Source organism: Hippocampus guttulatus, chromosome 5, assembly GCF_054856545.1.
Source record: "Hippocampus guttulatus isolate MCC_2025c chromosome 5, RoL_Hgut_1.0, whole genome shotgun sequence".
NCBI classification, from domain to species: domain Eukaryota; kingdom Metazoa; phylum Chordata; class Actinopteri; order Syngnathiformes; family Syngnathidae; genus Hippocampus; species Hippocampus guttulatus.
Window position 1 is genome coordinate 6,459,460 of NC_141265.1, and position 21,076 is coordinate 6,480,535.

At 41.9% G+C, this 21,076-nt stretch overlaps 2 protein-coding genes across 3 annotated transcripts; both read right to left on the reverse strand.

Annotated features, from left to right (window-relative positions):
- Positions 1–400: 400 nt before the first annotated feature.
- Positions 401–7,348, reverse strand: LOC147204792 (acyl-CoA dehydrogenase family member 11). The gene is made up of 15 exons (XM_086112133.1): positions 7,236–7,348; positions 6,205–6,505; positions 5,060–5,283; positions 4,858–4,957; positions 4,021–4,138; positions 3,790–3,932; positions 3,551–3,703; positions 3,096–3,190; positions 2,902–3,001; positions 2,379–2,519; positions 2,212–2,304; positions 1,738–1,845; positions 1,377–1,548; positions 1,224–1,290; positions 401–1,142 (listed from the first exon to the last, which is right to left on the reverse strand). The coding sequence occupies exons 2-15, from the start codon at positions 6,475–6,477 to the stop codon at positions 1,022–1,024; spliced, it is 1,908 nt and encodes a 635-aa protein (XP_085968259.1). The 5' UTR covers positions 6,478–6,505; positions 7,236–7,348; the 3' UTR covers positions 401–1,021.
- Positions 7,349–7,839: 491 nt separating this feature from the next.
- On the reverse strand, positions 7,840–20,556 carry morc2 (MORC family CW-type zinc finger 2). 2 transcript variants are annotated; one of them, XM_086111646.1, is made up of 28 exons: positions 20,476–20,556; positions 19,832–19,954; positions 19,196–19,249; positions 19,080–19,114; positions 18,933–19,001; positions 18,710–18,800; positions 18,512–18,620; positions 18,141–18,300; positions 17,668–17,779; positions 17,064–17,189; positions 16,037–16,116; positions 15,877–15,959; positions 15,698–15,783; positions 15,425–15,565; positions 15,184–15,338; positions 14,240–14,368; positions 14,059–14,164; positions 13,567–13,699; positions 13,405–13,491; positions 12,152–12,397; positions 11,802–12,044; positions 11,476–11,550; positions 11,079–11,190; positions 10,203–10,341; positions 9,948–10,115; positions 9,618–9,711; positions 8,809–8,997; positions 7,840–8,730 (listed from the first exon to the last, which is right to left on the reverse strand). In XM_086111646.1, the coding sequence occupies exons 2-28, from the start codon at positions 19,897–19,899 to the stop codon at positions 8,662–8,664; spliced, it is 3,159 nt and encodes a 1,052-aa protein (XP_085967772.1). In that variant the 5' UTR covers positions 19,900–19,954; positions 20,476–20,556; the 3' UTR covers positions 7,840–8,661. The 2 variants fall into 2 exon arrangements, with proteins under 2 accessions (XP_085967772.1, XP_085967774.1); XM_086111648.1 differs by lacking the exon at positions 11,476–11,550.
- Positions 20,557–21,076: the final 520 nt, after the last annotated feature.

Sequence of the window (21,076 nt, forward strand, 5' to 3'; positions counted from 1 at the left end):
TTTCAAAGTTTTAGAAGGCACCATGGCTGTTGAACTTTATCATTTAAACCAGATGTCAAAGTCAAGGCCCGGGGGCCAGATCTGGCCCGCGAAAGCAAATCAAGCATGTCAACTTCCATGATGTTTGCTGAAGACTGAACCAAAAATTCAAATTATCATATCTAATCCAAAATAACAATGTTTGAACAAGCCATTGTTCTTGACTTCTGATTTCAAAACAAGCTATCCATCAATTTGTTGTTCACTGTGTATGTAATATGTGGAGGTGGTCAAACATTTAGATGGTTTTAAAAAAATTCACAGTCATAATGGCCCTCTGAGGGGAAACCGTACCGACAATGTAGCCGGCAACACAAAAATGAGTCTGACACCCCTGATTTAAACCAACCAAGATGCCCCAAACTGTACAAGCGCTTGAACTTTTAATTCGAAGCACAAAAACATTTCCAGTAAAGGACACAAATGAAATGCCATTAGGTTATAGTTACATATATCTAATATTATGTACCGTAAAGGATTTACAAATAGACCAGTTCCATTGTAATTCAATGCAGATGTCATTTGCGGAATAAGTGGCATCTAAAAAAGGGTTTGACATAGTAACTAATAAAGATTAATTACTTTATAAATGTTAGAAGGGCGGCCTGGTAGTCCAGTGGTTAGCACGTCGGCTTCACAGTGCTGAGGTACCGGGTTCGATTCCAGCTCCGGCCTCCCTGTGTGGAGTTTGCATGTTCTCCCCGGGCTTGCGTGGGTTTTCTCCGGGTGCTCCGGTTTCCTCCCACATTCCAAAAACATGCATGTCAGGCTGATTGGACGCTCTAAATTGTCCCTAGGTGTGAGTGTGGGCGTGGATGGTTGTTCGTCTCTGTGTGCCCTGCGATTGGCTGGCAACTGATTCAGGGTGTCCCCCGCCTACTGCCCGGGGATGGCTGGGATAGGCTCCAGCACCCCCCGCGACCCTAGTGAGGATCAAGCGGTTCGGAAAATGGATGGATGGATGTTAGAAGTCCAGTATAGATCAGTTTGCATCCTCATTTGCCTGGTCATACACTAGTGCTGAATCAAGGTCTGGACAGTTGGCATTGTAGCATCCTTTCGCCTTGTTAAATGCCACGATGCTTAAGTCTTGTTCACACCACCTGATGAAGCAATATAAAGAATTCTAAATGTACTGTTTTTACTTTATTTTTAACATATCTTTTTTTTTTTTTTTTTTTTACCTGAGAGCTGCGTACACGTCAGCTGGAGATGCTCCTTTCCAACTTGCATGATCAATAAGAAGGGCACCTATGATTAAGGAGAAGGGTGTGTGCAGTTAGAGGACGTCAGTTTAATCTCTTCAATTGTACTCTATGTTTGCATTTATCATCTACCCGTGTAGATGCGAGCCAAGCTGTATGCTAAGTCTCTGGCTGCAAGTTCGAGATAGCCCGGCACTTTGGTGGTTGCCTCCTGGACAAAGCCTTCTAGTTCAGAGAGAGCCCCGTCTACTGCTCTAATAGCTGGGTCCAGAGAGGAGACACTTGAAGCTGCTGTAAGCAGGGACTACACACATACACACACACACACACACACACACACACACACACACACACACACACACACACACACACACACACACACACACACACACACGCACACATGCACACATGCACACACACAGTATCACTCGATAATTCCCGTTTGACGACAGTTGGTAGACCCGCTTGACGTGTTTTTCCAACAGGCATTTACTTTGACATGAGTGAAATAAGCATGGAGAACCATTCCTGAGCTCCGATTCACACAGCGCAGCACGTCCAGGGACAAAACATTTGTTGTACCTTCCCATATGCTCAGCACCTAACACACAAAAAAAACACACACACAAAATGTGTCATCTATATGCAGAGGGTTACGTTTTAAACCTCATGACTTTGTTCCCCTCCTATTTTTTCCCTGGATACAGCTTTGAATATACAGTATATAACATTATTAGCCTAATAACATAGTTGACAAAGTTATATTTGAAGGCTTTGAAAAAAAAAAAGTACTTGGGTGTTTTTATTCACCTGGTGACAACGACATGTTAATGACTTGGGCAATTGTGCTATTGGTTGACTGTTAAACATGATGTCATAAAAATGCCAAAAGCCAATAACCATTTTCAATATAAAAAAGTAACAGGATTAGTTTTATGTATGCAAGAAAATCTGTGTAGTCGTTCACCTGTGCATCCCGAAGTAGTCCTGGCAGCCCGGTGTCCTCGATGTAGCCTTGCCCGCCAAAGCTCTCCAAACCTTCGGACACCACAGCGACCGCCTGAAATTAAACACGAGCTCAGAGTCCAGGCTCAGTTGGACAACCTTTGGCTAGTCCAAAGCACTTGTGCTCGCCTGTTTGGCAGTGTAAAGTTTGACGACAGGTGTGAGGAGACGTAAGAGGTGTGTATCAAACTGGGTGGCGATGCCGCTCTCTTCTCGTCCCAAAAGGCGGCAGACATCCATCACCAGAAGGAAAGCTCCACGACTCTCCACCTGCGTACGTCACAGGCATATAGCCATTGCATACAAAGTGAATACACATGGTCTACACACCCCAGTTCAAATACCACTTTTGTGACACAAGTTAAATGAGACCAATATTGATCATTTTAAACCTTTTTGTATGCCAATGATAGTCAGCAATCTGCAGGCATTTAAAATGTATCTGACTAATGCCAAATATAGTTCAGCTGTTCAAGCAGAGCTGTGTGTGTGTGTGTGTGAGTGTGTGTGTGTGAGTGTGTGTGATGAGAGCCCCCAATTTTGTGCACTTAACAGTTTGTCGCTCTATAACTTAATTCCATGTACTTGCATTAGTTCATGAGTAGAGCTGATGCATCCAATATGGTGGATGCACGGACGCATCACAGCTTACCTCCATCCTGGCAAGGGTCTGCATGTGCAGCGGGTGCTCTTTAAGAAGCTTTCCGAAAGCCGTGCGGCGAGTGGCATAATCACGTGCTAACTGGACCACCCTGTGCGCACATGAGCATCATTAATCTGCTCAATTGGAGCAAAAGGGAGTAAATTTAGACTGGAAGTCATTTAAGTGCTTGAGTTGTATTGTGCCTTCTCATTGCTGCTGCTGCAGCGATGCTGTTGTGGATCCTGGTTATAGTTAGCATGTTCGTTATGGCGGCCACACCCCTTCCTTCTTCTGACAGCTGGTCATAAAGCAGAGTGAATAAACACAACATATTCGTATATGGATTTCGAAAATTCAAAAATGTATACCCAGCAGACATTTCATCATTCTCCTGCACTCAATTAACAATATAAAGTAGTTGTCATATTGAGAGGTGTGTCTCATATTTAGCTACGTTAAAATATTGGAAACACCTCTCCGTATGATGCAGTACTGTGAAGAGCACTACGACCAACAACCAGCATGAACAAACTGATAAAATTAGTACCTTTGATTGTGTTAATAAAAACTCCATATTATTGTTTAGTACAACAATTCAGTTACAGGTCCGGTATAGGATGAAGGATGACTACAGATTATACAGTTGACGGGAACTGACCCTGTGTGCCCGGAGGCCGTCCAGCAATAACTCGGCCGTGGGCATCTGTCTGGTGCCCAGCTTGTCCTTCAGCCTCTGAACCTCAATCCCTCTCAGACAGCCATCTTGGTCTCGACTAACCTCTGCGTAGAACAGTGACAAACCTCGGCTGCCCTTGAGGAACACAAAAGTCTCAGGGAAATCTCATTCTCTGACACATACGCGCTCGCACACACACACATATATACTTTCAGGAGTACCGGTGTGGTTGCTCCTGCTCTGTCACACACTCTGGCCAGTGTAAGAGTCATGTCTGCATCAGTGGCAGAGGTGAACCACTTGAAGCCAAATAGTTTATAGCAACCGTCTGTTTGCGGGACAGCCACTGTTTCCGTGCCACTGGCTGAAAAGACATACACGCGTGTAATAAGTCACGACACAGATGTGAGTTTTGCATCAGTTTATAATCATGTATTATAACTACAACTCACCTACATCTGAGCCTCCTTGTCTTTCTGTCATCCACTGTCCTGATGTCCAGAAATGTTCAGGCTGGCGGCTGGTTAGTCGATTGTAGGCTTCTTCTATGGGCCAAGAAATGCCTATCGACTAAACAGAAACACACACACGCACCATATTGACTTGCTTGGAGCTGGTATTTCCTGATCTTTATTGGGCCAAGGCACATTACGTTAGAAACATCTCATACCACTCTATCAAACAAATGAAAAAAAAAAGTCTAATATAAATAAATAAAACTGACATAATGATAGTTGATAAAAACAAAATGTTGTAACCACATATTTGGGGCAGGTTCTTCAACTAATGGCCAAGTATTTAATTGTTCTCCTCGTCATTATTTGTCACAGGCATTGATAGATGAGCAAAGATACATGACAGGTATTGGTGGTGAATAAATCATTTTTGGACCAATTTAGTGCAATGGGGTAATTTCCAACAGCACATGTGGTGATGTCTCACACGAATGTGCCGTGGCAAAAATAACTGGAATCACTTCTCTAAACGGTGGATTTTCAGATGATCAGTTTATTGCATGCAAGTAACTGACAGATTGACACATTAACAATGTCGACCTATAGTTCGCCACGTGTTTTTGGTTTGAGGAGGATGCAGAGCCACGCGCAGCAACAGGTGAGTTGCCGAATGAAATTCCCATGTCAGCTTCATTGATTTAAATTCCCTTCTCTTTCTGAATGCGAATGTTCACTGCTGGAGAAACATCACCGATTCCCATCATCCACTGCTGTGGTGGGCGCAGAACGAGGGGAGGTTTCTCATGTCTATTGTAAAGGTGAGACGTTACTCACCTGAATGACTTTGGCAGCCCCGTCAGTCATGGCCAGAGGACAAGTGTAGAGGCCAGAGGAGGGGGAGAAAATGTACAACTTGCTCATCTGATAGACCCGGCTGGAACAAAAACACACTTACATCAATTCCTTTTGTCAAAGACAACCATACTTATTCAGTGGTTACAGCTAAAGGGGATGGGGTTGAGGGGGTGGTAAAAACCTCCACTCTCCAAATGGCCTCTCATAAGCGATGCTGACCAATCCCTCCAGCGCGGACAACTCTTTCATGCGTTTCCATGCTGGGGAAGTCAGGATGTGGTCCACTCTGCGTCCCCAAGGGTCAAAGTGCGCCAACCGAGGGGGAGTGACCTCACACTCCCTGCCCCACCCGTCCACCTCCGTCACCACACGCTTGCCGAAGGCACACAAGTCTGAGAACACTGCCTAAGAAACGAACACGCGAATGTAGAACAGACTAAATCATCTTGTATATGTAGTTGTTACCTCACACATTACATGCATGACGCAGTGCAGTAAAAGGAAAACCAAATGCCAGGAAGTTCACTACGACATCGGAACTTTACCCGGGTTAATCAGAGGCACTTTAGATGGAGGCGGGTATGTGCTGAGTCACATTTCACATGAGTTTGAATCTGATTGGTTAATTCAGAACACAGTCACATCCCCAGGGTAGAGCCATACTTTATGTACTCCATCCATCCATCCATCCATCTTCTACCGCCGGGTCGCGGGGGCAACAGCTTTAGCAGGGAACTTTATGTACTCAATCAACAATTAGCAAAATCACCAGGCTCCAACGATAACACGGTAGCCGCGAACAAAACTGTTGAATGAAATTGAATCAATGGGAAAAAAAACATCCCAACAATGATGAAAATTTATACTATTTGGCAAGATTATAGGAACAAAGTTATAAACAAAATATGTATTGTAGTTTATATATTATGTATGTATTGACTATTGGAAGTGAAGTCAACCCCGAGTGTAAATACTTTTCAATACAGGTTAAAAACTGTGTTTGTCTTATAACTGAAGGTCTTTTAAACATTTTTAAATCAAGTTCACGGTCCGTCTTTTAGCGTGTTGTACATGTACTTTATTTTTGGAATTTTGGTAACATGCTTTTGTTTTCTCAGATTTGCTTCTGAATGTTGTGTTTGTAAATTCTTTTAGGTTTTGTGTTTTTGCTTGTGTGAAGCACATTGAGTTGCCTTGTGTATGAAATGTGCTATATAAATAAAGCGGCCTTGCTTTACCTTGGGGGCCAAAACAATAACTGCTTCCTGTGAAATTTCTGTCTGACAGCAATTTCAACATTCAATAGTCTTCATGTTCCTCGCTCACCTCATGGGGAATGTGTCTCCTCAAGTATCCCCTCAATAAGGCATCCTCCTGAAAAGGGTTCTTGAGTACAGGTCGGCCCTGAAAGAAAGATCCCAGCTTGGCTGCAGAAAAGGGCAATGCTGCCTCCGTTTCCCAGAGTTGATCATCCTCAGATGGTCTCCTGCCTACGTCAATGCTTCTGACACATCTGATGTGGATGGGGGGACAGGTGACACCACAGAGCACCTTCCAGCCACTGTAGCCACCAGCCTGGTAGCACCTGAGGGCTGACATGGGCCTGTGTCTAGGCAGTGTCCACTGTCTAAAAGGAGGTGAGTGTGAGGGGACACAAAAATACTTTACTTCATTCCATTTACGAAATTGTAGGCTTAGAACAGAAAATATTTGGTGACTTCAGTAAAGTTCTCGACTTGCATTTCAGGCCCGTTCCGAATTTGTACGCAAGTGAGAATACACAATATAAAACTAGCAAATGGAAAACCATAGCATGGAGGTAAATAAGCATGCCCTCTTCTTCTGTGTGACGCTGTATTCTTATGCTGTGGAAACTAGTTTATTGCTCGCAGCTTGTAAAAATAACAAGTACAAATGTTACACAACTACTTGTCATCTTTCAATCCGTTTTTTCTTGATTCATTCGAAAAATGTTGCCCTTGCAGCTCAACAAAACTAAAAAGCCCAAGTGTCTGCTGTTAAAATCTGTACAATACATAGAATTCAAATCAGGGTCAAAGTTCATTTATTGCCTTTCTTGGCTTAGACTAAGAGGAACATGCTGTATTTTACTTTTAACTTTTTAATGCAAAGATAATGCAACCTAGTTTTATTAGCTCCTCTGCCGATAGTTAGCCGATCTTCACAAGCACCAGGCTAACAATTTACGTTTCAGTTTCAGTACTAGTTTTTGTATGAGGTATTTAAGTCGACGGACACCTCAAGGTGAATGTGAATGTTATCATGTGATGTTTATGTCTTGATATGAGCGTGAAGTCAAGCGTAAAAAAGACGGTGGTGAAAAGAGGCGACCTTACCGAGCAACGGAGCTGCTTTGTTTATGTTCACCAAATGTTCGCTTCCAAAATAAAAGCACAATGCTATCAATGATAAATCAGTGGTTCTTCAACTTTTTACACCAGGTAGCACCTAAAACATACTTCCGCTCTAAAGTGCCACGGTCATGACCAACATTAAAACAGGGGGCTTCATAAAAACGGGGTTTTATTTACAATAATTATAACAAAAATCATATTGTCACTATAGCAATTTCAATATATTGTAAAAACGAATATATACAGATGAGTCAATTAAAATGTATTGTACATCAGTTATAAAAGCTGAATAAAAGGTCTAAATAAAAAGATTAAAGACAAACGCTTATTAAGATCCAATGCAAATGTATTTAATTTAAAAATTATCTGTATTGTAGTCAGTAATTTATTTCAGAGGGTGCCCGCGAACCGTTAGTGGTACCTGTCGCACTTTTAGAACCGATGCCGCATCCACATTGAACATATGTGTGTTACAGTACTGTGTAAGTGTTGAATTACGTGGTTCATGTGTTGTTACAAATTGTTTGACTGGATTACTTGTTTCTCTTAACCTTGTTTACTTTTGCATAACAAATGGAAGCATGTAGAATGTTGCACCGGTTTTATTGTTAAGTAAAGCTTTTTCAAAAATACAGAACCATTTCTTCCGATTTAACACGAAGACTGAATCATGCAGTTTAATAAAACGTTTTGCTGACATGGTAAAATATGTTCAAACGGAAAAACACAAGTAAAGACCATGAGTAGGAACAGTCTACTTAAGCATTAAATGTTTTTTTTTTCTTCAATAACAGAACAGGCGTTGACATTTATACTGATAAAACCCAGTATGAATTTCTTAGTGTGATATACTCGGTTTTCTAGTCAAGCTGGACAGGATGGGGCAATATAATGACCAACACCGATGTTTTTGAGTATACAAAAATAATAGTTAACGTTTACAGAGAGATAGTAGTAGAGTGGGATCCAGTCAAAACAAACTCTTAAAATACTTCGTATTAATGTCTCCCCTGACAACGGCGCAAAATAGAGACCTGCATTTTTTTTGTCACTGCCTTCGTTGACAATATAGGGACCCAAAACTGTATTAAACCTCCAAAGTTTAAAGATAGTTTGGCTTTAGAACTGACGAACAAATACGGTCGAAGCAGGTTCTTAAAAAGACAAACAAAATGAACATGCTGGAGGGCTGCCAATAATGTAAAAACAGAAATAAAAGAAACACCGGCAAGGAGTGCATGTTTACTGCTAAATGAAAAAGGGGGTCATGTTTAACAATGACGATCCCCCTGGTATTCATATGGGACTCTTGACTAGGAGTGCCCGGGAGATTATCAGTTACATGGCTGTCAGTTGTTTTATGTGCATGGTCTTTTTCGTTCTTGTAGATCTCTGCTGTCCATCCCATTTAATCTCCTTTGGTGAGAAGGTCCTCAATGTACGCATCAAGTTCATCATCTGTGTTTATGTCGATGTCCTAAGGGGTGGGAGGAGAGCAATTATTGCCAAGACCATGAATAAATAAAATACATATTCTAATAGTGAGGTGTTCAACCTCTTGAACTTTTTGCAGAAGTGAAACAATGTTGGTTCGTAGTTTTTGTAGTTTCTCGTCTGCTTCCTTCAGTTTCAGCTCTGTGCTGTTGCTTTTCTCCTCCACAGCTTTGGCCTTGGCGTCCGCTCTGCTTTGGTACGAGTTGCACAGCGACTGGAGACCTGATTCGTACTGGTGGAAATACTCTTTCTTGAAGTAGACAGGAGAATCACAAAAGCATACATCACCACTTGGGTAGTGCAATTCTAGTTCACTACCACAGGTACATCTCAATAAATATACAGTGGAACTTCGATTTAACGGACCCAGATTTACTAGACTTTGGATATAATGAACACAAAATATTGTCCAGTCCACTCAGAGCGACCCTTGTACAGTCATTTTCAAAGTATGTTAGTGCCCGAATGGGCCACTGTAGTTGAATGGCGTTGTGGCATAGTCACCAGACAGAGACTAGTCCAGGTATTTTCAACTTGTGCCACTGATGTCACAGACATACAGTGCCAACTATATCAGGCTAACAGACGTGTCTACATAGTGGCCATGTCAAAGGCGATAGAAAGTATGGACATTAGCTTAGCGTCGCTGTGGGCGCACTACTCAGGAAGGGTTAATTTACTTATTCAGATCTATGACTGTTGTTTACGGAAAGTAGTGCTTCAGTTTAATGGACAATAGACTTTCCCTCCTATTAGTCCGCTAAAATGAGATTCCACTGTAGTTGGCTGACATGGCTCAAACTGGTTGTCAAAAAAAGAAGCATAGTGTGACTGTATGCACCGTGCAGTGTACAGTTATTTTCATCGTACCAGAGGAAAGGCCACCAACTCCTCTGCCGTCATGCTGTTTACATCATCCTTAGGAATCTGAAAAGCAGGAGGGAAGAAGTAACGCAGCATTGTCCTGAAAAAAAGAGTAGCATACGTGCCAGTTACATACCTTTTCAACAGCTGACAATCAAAGTATGTTTAAGTCTGAGCAGTTTTACAAGAAATAAGAAACGCATGTTTCATCCTGTCAGTTTTTTTTTAAAGCACAATGAATATTTTTTTCAAACCCAATATGCCAACTACAGATAAAAATCACAACTTTAAGTAGCAATGTTATGTTCTTTGGCAAGTTTATCAGAGCCCACTCACCTCAACATGGTGACCAGGCTCTCGGTCACCTCTCGACTGGTGCCAGGTTGTGTGGTGTCTGGCTCCATGGCTGCAGACAGTCGCTCAGTCTCCTGCTGAGTGTCAGGCGTCTGGGAGATGGGAGACGGCGGCCGCATCAAGCGGACTTCATCGCTGCCCTTAAACACCCTTCGAGGTCAGACACAATCCATCAACTCCATGGAATACGAACAAATTGCATTTAGTAGGAATGAACACCGGACAAAGAAGTTTCACCATCTGTCCTTAGGGGTGTCTCGAGGGACATAGTCAAACTTGACTTTCCAGCGAACACTCTGCTTATTGGTCTCTACAGCGATGACTTTTCCTGTGAACCACTCCTTATTGACACGGACTTCAACTAGCAGTCCCTTATCTTCAGAAGAAAAAGGAAACAATTTTGAGCCAGGACTGTGCATTAAATCAACAATTAAAGCATGAGCATTTCAGTCTGTGGAGCAACCTTGTGAAGATATTAAAGAGAAGGTCAAGTCAAAAATTTTGTTCCCCACACACCTAAACATAGCCTTCCTATTAATATCAAATTTGTGGAATGGAGATTAAGCAGCAGAATCCACCCGTTTTTGACCACCTCAGGGGGCGGCCATTTTGCCACTTGCTGTCGACTGACATCACATTTGCTCAGGTCGTGACCAATCATGACTCAGCTAGCTAACGTCACGTGACCAAACTCAGAAATTTGGGTTGTTATCTGAGCAATTGTGTCATTTTCGGCTGACAGTAAGTGGGAAAACGGTCACCCCCAGACATGGATAAAAACAGGTGGATTTCGCTGCTCAAGTCATGTTCCACAAACACAATTATTAATCAAAGTATGGTGTTTAGACTAGTGGGGTCCCATAGAAAAAAGTATTGTAAATATTGTTTTTACTTCACTTCCCCGTTAAACATTCAAGAGAAACAGTTTAACATTAAGTATAAGAAAACGCGAAAACCCCCATAAAATGGGGATACAATTTTGTGAAGTTAATTTTGAATTGAAATACAGAGATGAGATGACATTATGAATGGCGAATGAATGGCATGTATATGATTTGAGTCTATTGATGACAATGTCGAGAAATAAGAAACATGCTCCGCTCAATCTGATACCTTTCTGAGCATTCTTAATATCCAGGTCCTGCTGTGGTGCCTTCTCTGGCGCTTTGCCTGGCGCTTTGTCTGGCGCTTTCTCTGATGCCTTCTCAGGTGCCTTCTCTGGTGCCTGTAAAGACAAAACTCATAACTCGAAACAGAGCAAGACAGTTGAATCGAAAGGAAAGAGATGGACACACATGTTCAATCCTTGTTAGTGAAAAAGGTGAACGGTCAGTTTCTGACTGAAAGAACATTCATTGCAAAGCACAGAATACAATATTGCATCCATTCCAAGAGGGTGTTATAATATAGACATAACGGTTCCATTTTAAGTCTTGATTATTAGAGATTGGAAAGAGCAGATGCAAGCCAGTTTTAGGAGTGACACAGAGCGAGGGACGGGTCAAGCTACCTTGGGCTTAGCGACAGAGGCCTGGCGTGAAGGAGTAGCTACACCTTTCTTTCCAAGCTGTAAGTGTTTGTTAACCTGTTAGGTCAACAGCAGATGGGCTTCGTTTGAGGTTCGATGACTTAACCAGCAAGTCAACAACTGACAAAGTTCTCTTTGCTAACTCGCTTCAAATTAAAGGTGATAAAGTGCTGCTGGGGGAGTTTAAGCAACAAGCAACAGTTTTAGGATTTGAAAAAAGAAAACAAAAAGTGAACAGCCGGTGCAGTTAAGCATGCGGGTGCACGTCTGCTTTGGCCACTGCTTATTTTCACGCTTTTAAAATTTACCTCATCTAACTTGCCACGTTTGGCAACCGGGGCCTTCTCCACCACTTTGCCACGGTTGCCAGCTGCTGCAGCCATCTTTGACTTCTTTGTCTGGGGTTCTTCTTCTTCTTCACTCTCCCCAGTTTCCTCTTCTTCCTCCTCCTCATCTTCTTCCTCCTCCTCCTCCTCTTCCTCACTGTCCTCCTCCGCAATTATTCTCTTCCGTTGTCCAGCAGCAGGTTTGGCTGATGCTTTTGTGAGTGACTAAGAAAGAAACAAGATGCACAATTGTTACTACGAGAGTATGCTTCTGCAATCAAAATTGAAGGCTTTTAGCATATCTATTGAGGGCAGTGCATGACGAATCTTACCCTTGAAGTGCGGCTTGGTTGGGGTGTTTTGGAATAAGTTTTGGCTGTGGGCTTTGCTGCGGGTGACTTTGCTGTAGCTTTGGACCTGGATGGTTCAACCTTAGGTGGAGCAGGAGGAGGGGCAGGTGTCCGGGTGGGCCGCTGAGAGGGGAACCGGGGTGGGGGAGTACTCTGTGGCATCTTGAGGTGAGCTGGCAGCGGGGGTGATCGGGGGCGCGTTACAGACCTCTCGGAAGACCGACTTGCCTTTGATGACAAAGTGGGTAAAAAAATTCCCAAAAGAAATATCAACACTAGCAACAGATGACAAGTCATCATTCACCAAGAATGAACATTACCATAGTCCAAGAGTTAAGCAATACTTGTTTGTTTCAGAAAGTTTACAAGCTTGATGGAGATGTTTAAAAATAAATGCATGGAATAAACTTGAAATTAATGGTTATAGATGACCACTTGTCCCGGGACACCATATCGTCAATTCTTGGAATTGCTAATGAGACTATATTATGTACTCTGGCAGGGGTAGTGTATGGGTATTTGCTGCTGCCTTTTGCACAGAGGAAGCATTTTCAATTGCCGGCCGGGGCCCCAGTACTCCAGTCAATGCCATCCCGAAACCCAAATTAAAAAAACTAAATACACACAAGTGACTCAATCCCTGATAGGACAAGCATAAAGTCACAACATTGTACTTACTGTACATGTGCCGTTACATGATTCCTGGCCTAATGCTTTATATTATAGTATATGTTTTACTTCCTTGACATTAAGGAAAAAATATTCTCTCTTTTTGTTTGGATACACAAACATCAACCCATTTTTGATACTGCCTATTTTGATCAGAATAGTCGGTGAGCAGGAATCCAGTCCATCCACACAGGAAGGGTGTGAGCCCGCGAGCCTTAGAACTGTGAGGCAGATGGGCCAAAAAAACTAACATGCTGCCTCCACAAATATTTGTGTAAATAATCAGTATCGAGGCGAGACAACTGTTTACAATTTGTGTCATTACCAATGGCTTGGTTGTTTTACAACACTTTAAACGAAAGGAGTGATTATTGCAGTGAATGTATGACAAGTTATCTAAAGGGAAAAAAAACATGACCGAACCAAAAGATGTTGTCCTTGGTGGTTTTACCTAAAGGGGTCCTTCAATTGTAATAAAAACAATAATATGTCAATATTAGTAACTAACATTTAACAGGACTTGAGAATTTAAATATAAGAGGCATTCCAGTGAGGGGAAGGTTTACCTTGGCTGAGCTCTCTGCTGAAGGTTTCATGCTCACATCCATTGGCAGCTTCTTTATATCTGCCGCAGATTTTATAGTAGTGGTTTTCTGAGGAGGAGATACAAATATGTGAAGTGGCAATGCAAGGCAACAAAGTGAGGCCACGAGGAATAAATAAGCTACCTGCAAGGCCTCCAGTTTATCCTGCTGCTGTTTGATTTTTTCTGCTAGCTCTTTCTGTTTGTCTTCGGCTGTCTGCTTTTCTTTTTTCAGGACTCCGCATGGCAAATTGGGTTTCTTTTCAGCAGCGTCACATCTGCGGCGCATTGAAGAACTTCAAAAACCAAGTGTCACCGAGCTAACCCCGCTTTGCAAAACAAATACTGCCCACTTTATTAGGTTCAGTTGCACAATGAGATAAAAAATAAATAAAATTTTCAAAAAATACAGACGTGCAGTCATGCTGTTACACATCATTAGAACCTACAACCACAAACATTCTAATATGAATACTGATGATGATGATGATGATAATCAAAACATACGCAGAGGGGCGAATAAACGTGTTTATCTTTTGTTATCGGACCTCATTGGGTTGTACAGGTTAAAGGTATTTCCATGTTGTGGCCAGTGAGTCCATAAAATATTTTACTTTATATCTGTGCGTGTGCGTACCTGTCCTGGGTGCTATCTGGGTTCATAAGACACACCCAGCTGTCTGGGTAGCGTTTGTCGACAGCATCCATCTGGAAAGGCAGCGTTCTCCATTTTAAGCATTTATCTAAAAAGGCAACCCATAAAAGCGTTATGAGCATAGTTTTGGAGTGCCGACTGTGTGTGCACGTTTGGGACCTACCGCACTGAATGGTAATGGGGATCTCCATGGCACGGCGTCTCTTATATCTTGCCTCCGATGACGGAAGTGCGGACCAGCTGGCAGACAAGTATCCAAACTCATCCCAGAACTTCACTATGCCTTTTTGAGCTGTATCATACAAAAACATACTCAACAATTGATATGGAAGGCACAAAGACACCATTGAACAATTTTAGTCAGAAAACCCAACGGGAATGCTTTCTGAATCACATCATGCAGAAAAATACCCAGCATTTCATATCTCTGGCATTGGGCCGAAACCTCAAGTCACAATTTGGAAAATTTCGTATTTTTTCAAAAATCCATACAATTGGTCAATCCAAACGTGTGGGTGTTATTTTACTAATTATGGTGCAAGCTAAAGTGGTGAAAATCACTTATGATGTTGATGGTTGAATTAACATGTTGTTTTTGGGGTCCCCAAAAAGTGACCATTTTGGAGGTACCGGGATTCGGCCTGACACCAGCGACATGGAAACAAACTCCACTTGGAACATTCTTACTCACAAGATCCATTTCCTAAGTGAAAACCTTGTTCGTTGCAACTGCAACTACAACATTTACTTACTATTTTTCTCTAGCTCAAATATTACTCTATCACCGCATCTCCCACTTTTGATGACTGACTTGATGAGGTAACCTGCATTAAATGGGTTAACATTAAACCATGAGAGAGTCACTTTGCATTTAATTTGGTGCAGCACTGGAAGTGCTTCAAGATGAGCAGTAATCTAAAATTCATGAAGGCGCTGAACATTTGCCATGTAGAAATTGTGCAGGGTTTTAGCACAGGAGTCTTCCAGGATTACAATAGAATGGAATAAAGTAAGTCTTCATTTGTCCCATAATGGGGAAATTCCAGTAGGTATAGTCAGATGAAATTAATCTCTATACAAAGACAGTGACGGTCGGGTGTTCCTTACCAATGCTGGTGTCCTTCCAGTACTGAGCCAGATGTTCCCCCATAGACTTCAGCAAATGTCGATACTCTTTAGCGTCTGCAAAGTCTTGCTTGTTGTGAGTAGGCTCGAGAACTAAATATGGGACATCCACCACGCCGACAACACCCCCACAGGCCCTGTTTTGAACCCCCCCACAAACAATGTAATTGTAAACCCCCTCAACCATGAACATCACATCACAGTCAGTGTGCACAATACTCACATTCCTCCATCCAGCTGAGGACCCGTCTTTTCATACATCTTGATAAGACGCGAGCAGTTGTATACAAACATCCCATCCAGGTCTCTCTGTTCAATGTTCACGCCGAATATAAAGTTCAGCTCCTTGGGCTCCTTTAATGCTCTGAGAGATATGAGAGAAAAAGAATTTAGGACTGTGCTACTGTTCTTTGATTTCTTTTTTGGGGGGTAGGGGGGTCCATAAAGCATCCTCTTGTCTAGAAAAAGATACTTCTATTGCTATCATGTATTGTACTTCTGTTTGGACTCTAGAATTCGTTTCTTCATGTCGGCATCCCGTCTAAGCATCATGGCTGAATCCTGGACCTTTCTCAGGATTGTCTGAAACACAGAAGGGCATGTGGGGAGCAAGTGTTATCAGATGATGAACCTGTGGAGCCAAAGTGAATAGAAGAGTGATCTGATTTCACTTACTCGAGAATCTTTTGACACATCATCTCCAAGTCTTGCCTCCATGGCTAAACGCTTGCTTTCTGCCTCTCTGGCTTTCTCCTCCGCTTCAATTGGTGACGGAAAATTAACCAAGTCAACACAAGAGCACGCAGAAGGAGCAAAATGATGGGCACCAACTCACCAATCTTAGCAAGGTGATCTGCTTTCTTGACTTCCTGCTCAGCACGCGTTTTGAAACGAGTCGATGAGTACTTATAAACCCTGTGAACAGAAAAGAACTGAGAACCAGTCACCTGTCACAAGGCCAAAAGGCTCCCATAAAACTCTTACATTTTCTCCAAAATGGACAGGGTGCCTGATAATCTCTCAACCAATCCCTACATTCCTACATACTGTCTTGGTTACGGCAAGTGATGAGGGACAAGCATACTTTGAATTTTGAAATACAAAAAGAAGATTGCCGACAAACAGATACAGCCCAACCACGTCACCAACATTGACGAGGTGTCGCTCACTTTCGACACCCAGGTGAACCAAACTGTAGAGAAGAAGTGGACCAGCACGGTAGTGATAGGCTCAACAGGGCGTGTGAAGTTGGCTTGTACTGTTGTGCTTGGTTGCCATGGTAATGGACAGAAACGGTCAAAGTGAAAGTGCCAGCGGAATGGGAGTGATGACAAACACAGTTTTACTAAGACTGGAAGGCAGCGTCGGGCAAGTTACGCTACAATCTGTGAATGGATTCTGGATGCTAACTTGTTTGCGTGCACTGTTGTTTGAGCTTTCGCAAAAGCCTGCATAATTTTTGAGGAGCCGCACAGCAGCGAGACTGACTATGACAATGACACATGGGAACCTGCTGCGTTTGACTGTGAACTTGCCCAGCTGTTCATTTCAGATACAAAAGATTAGGACTGATGGTTTGAGGATGAGGACTGATCAAAAAATAACGTGAGTACATTGTTAAATACTTCAATAAAGTACAACCAAACTCAGTTTTGCTCCCGCTGCCTTTTTAAAAACATGCTAGCGTGCATGCATGCGACTGCATTTTTTTAAGCTAGTGGAGATTTTACCATGCCCGTGTCCTATCATACAATGCGTCTTGTGGATGTGTTAAATACAGAAATAGCACCCGTAGCTGACACTATGCCTTTTAATATGGTGAGCTGTATGGTCATGAAAATACAGTATGTGTGTTACATTACCGTGGTTTATAAAGACAGCAGGACAACCTCTTGGTCCTCACTTTATGCCCCTGGATAAAAATCCTCATGCGAGGGTCGATGTACAACACAGCAGCGTATGCTCTGAATGACCTCCTCTCTGGTTTCCTGTACGCAAAGGTCGGACAAAGCCATTGTCATTTACTCGTGATCTGACATTGTCTTTCATTAAACCATCTTCTGTTGTTTGTCCTTTCAAGGTCACGGGTGAGTAGAAGCCAATTACAGGCGACTAAAGGCAAGAAACGAAATACACCTTAGCTTGGATGCCAGTCAAACACAGGGTACAGAGAGACACAGAATCAATTGTCCTGGGGGATGTCTTGTCATCTAATGATTAGATTGTGATTCTTAAATTGTGCATAACTTTTTGAAAAAATGTCTTTTTTTTCTTATCGTCACATTTTCTGGTTAACCTAATTTTGAGCTTTGCATCATAGAGATAACACAAACCCGACACAAAATGGTTTGAGCACAGACTCAAACCCACATAGCCAGCTTTGGAGCTGACTATGAGACGATGGTGTTGGCCACATGCCCCACCAGCCTGCTTTCTGTTTGATTACGTAAATTGCACTGGACTCACACTCCTTCAGCAAGAATTCCAGCCATCAGTATGTCCTGGTGATCAGACTCTACATCCAGCTCTGGTTCTCTGTTGTCCATCAGCTTCAGATTATAGACAATCACCAGTGTACCTTGACACATAGCACAAATGTGACAATCGCAACATGTCAACATGTCATGGCTAATGAGAAATCATGCAAGCATGCTCAGGTAGTTAAATTGGATATAGTGACTGACTTATAAACAAGTAAGTTCACGACCTATGTCAGCTATGGACAGGTCTGCGCAAGTTCAAGCTGAGAGGAGCATAATTGCTTGCATGTATCCTTTGGTCAAAGGAAAACCACTGACACATGTACAAGTATGCCCTAAAAAGGTTTTAAACATTAACTCAACATCAAGTGAAAAGCAAATTCTTCTGGGATTGCATGTCGAATAATAGTTGTTTGTGGGTCTTTGTGTGATGTTTTGTGTGTATACGCATGTACTAACCACTGATACTTTCAATTTTGCTGAACTGCTCCATCAACTCTTGTTCAGTTTTAAAAGGTGAGTATTTGTATATCAGCTCGGTCTCAATGGCGTATTTCTCTGGGTCGGATGTCAGCGGCTCTTTAGTTACCAAATCCCATGACGGGAGAGGCACTATGACCTGAGAAGTTATAGACAATTCAGAATAAATTTAGAGGTCAGACCATCTTAAGGTCGCACAATAGAAAAATACAAAATAAATAGGATACATCAAGAATGGAAATACACTACCAATCACATATACTGTATTTGGATTTTTTTTTCACACTTCAGCCACTGGGTAACTACACATAGATGTCATCTAATGAAATAGACATATTCACTGGCCTGACCTCATCAAGACCTTCCTCTTCATGGAAAGTCCTTGACAAAAAAAGACAGGTTAAACTGTTGCCCTTTTTTGTAAACAGGATGAAGTCTTTCCCAATTCGCATGGATCCCCTATCAACAGACACATACAACAAATGGTAAATTCATCAAAGCTTGCATCATACACGCGATTCCATGGTGAAAGAGTCTTCGGATCGTACGATTTAAGTCCATTTCCATATTGGCCAATCTGTGTGGACTCAGGAGATCGTTTGCTTGACTTTCCAAACTGGATCACATGGGTTGCCTCGTCTAACAAAAATTAAATGAATTTCAACACACTTATAATGTCAAAACTTGTCTGGAACACAAATACTGATTCCACATTTTTTTAAATGAACTTAATACAAGCATCGAGGTCAGTGATACTAAAATGCCACATACTTGGCTCCATTCCAATGCCATCATCAAGAAAACACAGCATGTAGCCGCCCCGCAGATCTGGCCTTTTTTCTGTCAACATTTTATGAAGGTGGAAAGTTAAGTTAAAAGCAAAGGGGATGCTTCCGTGTATTCGACACTGAAATTTACCTGTGTAAATGTCAATTCGGGTGGCATTGGCGTCTCTGCGGAATGTAAACCCTCACTTGTTTATAAAATAAACATTTATAGGTCTTCATGATAGATGTATAAAATCAACACAGTACCTTGAATTGTCCACAAGCTCAGCCAAGGCTCCGAATAAGAACTCGTGTGTTGTCCTATAGCCAAATGTCATTCAAATTAGTGCAAAATAAATCAATTTTAAGAGGATTATACAGTGCAGTATTCATACCATCTGTTTTGCAATACTACAAGTTAAATGAAATCTCTAATAACATTGCACCCTCTTACCAGTCACGCCATTCCGAATACACAATTGCTATTTAAGTCAAGTGCAGATACAATATGATCCATCCAATGGGGCTGGAGTCATCGACTTCAAATATATTAACCGCAACCCATTCCAGATCCTATTATTTTGACAAATTCACTCTTAACGCACCTCAGACTACAGAATAATCTAATAGGACAATTGAGTCTTTTGTCAGTCATCCTTGGTTGGGAATGGGTAAAATCGGGACAAAAACAGTCTGATTATCTTTGTGTGTATAATGCTGAGGCATTATATAAACCAATTTCCAATCCACAAGCTCTACTTTTTGAAATTATGATGCGATCACCAGACGTTCAACTGTACTTTTGCTGTTGCAGAGGAATTTTGATCATGTTCAAATTTTTAAAGAGGAGTGACTGTTTATATTTTGAAACAATTCCCTGTGACCCACTCAAGCTGCACTTACGAGTTTGTATGCAGGTATTCAAAGGTAAGCTGAGCCCGGCTCAGGTTGCTGTAGGTCGAGTAGGCCATGACCTCTCAACTAGCCTCTCGGTGACGACAGATAGTTACTCCACAGCTTTAAGTCCTGCAACAGAAAATAATCAGAATAAACACATTTTGTTCATGTACTGACATTTAACATGCTCCCTATGTTAAGAAACTGCCACGCATTATGTGTTAGCCACATCGAGCTGTGTGTAAGCATTTGCGATGAAAATGGAGGGAAATTATTGTTATGGTTAATGTTACAGCACCACATGACTGATGTTGTTGAGGTTTGTGCCCAAATCCCATGTGTTACCAAGGCATTCGTGATGTGAATGTTTCGGACGTCAAACACGGGGCAAAAACGGATACACACACGTAATGTTGGGCTAGCATGTGAGCTGGCGTTAGCTTGGTTGTACATTGTTTACGAAGTAGCAGTGGCTGCGTAGCTAACGTTAGCTTTACAAATGGGGTTTTACAATATTCCATATGACTGTCACTGTCTTCCGGTTGTGTCGAACTGTAAAGGCGCGACAAACAAACTTCTAGCACGTTTAGCTTCCTTTTAGCCAATGTAAAGCGTTCAACGCCTAGTAAGTAGGAATAGTTCGGACTTACCGTACGATTAGAAGTTGGCTTGGCTTCCTCCTGGCCTGCAAAGCCACGCCTCTAATTCTTCTTCTACACTTTAGGTTGGAGTAAATGAGCACGAGTGACTGCGACTGCGCACTTTGCTGCCATCTACAGCTTTGGAGTTGAAGAGCCTTTAACGTAACCAAGAAATCCTATGTAAAATTGTTATTGATTGTACTTATGTTCATTATTTTGTTAACCGGTTAGCGCCTCTGTAGCTTCATCCCACATCCATATTATTTTAGGTTCAATGTAGTTTTGAATGCTCTCTTTCGATTGGGTGATCGTATGTGTGTTATGAGGGAATTGTTGCAATACATCAGCCAGCATTAGCATTTAATTTATTTATTATACTCATTATAATCCATCAAGGGGAAATTAAATTTACGCTCCATCTACATTTTTTTGCACACCACATAGAGATCCAGATCTCATATAGTGTATGTTGTATGAAAAGACAAACATCAAACTGCAGTGGTGCAATGCAACTTTATTATTATTATTATTATTATAGCAATCTGCATATATTTCGAAATGAAACCATTAAAAAAACATCAAAAGTTCAAAAATGGTACTGACATATTAT

Coding starts and splice junctions, on each gene's coding strand:
- LOC147204792 (XM_086112133.1), bottom strand. CDS start 6,477: ATGTCAGCCCTCAGGTGCTACCAGGCTGGTGGCTACAGTGGCTGGAAG. Junction 1,846..2,211: donor GACTACTTCGGGATGCACAG/GTGAACGACTAC, acceptor TTTGTGTGTTAG/GTGCTGAGCATATGGGAAGG. Junction 1,549..1,737: donor CTTATTTCACTCATGTCAAA/GTAAATGCCTGT, acceptor GTATGTGTGTAG/TCCCTGCTTACAGCAGCTTC.
- morc2 (XM_086111646.1), bottom strand. CDS start 19,899: ATGGCCTACTCGACCTACAGCAACCTGAGCCGGGCTCAGCTTACCTTT. Junction 18,621..18,709: donor TATGGAAATGGACTTAAATC/GTACGATCCGAA, acceptor GTCTGTTGATAG/GGGATCCATGCGAATTGGGA. Junction 12,045..12,151: donor AACCAAGCCGCACTTCAAGG/GTAAGATTCGTC, acceptor TTTCTTTCTTAG/TCACTCACAAAAGCATCAGC.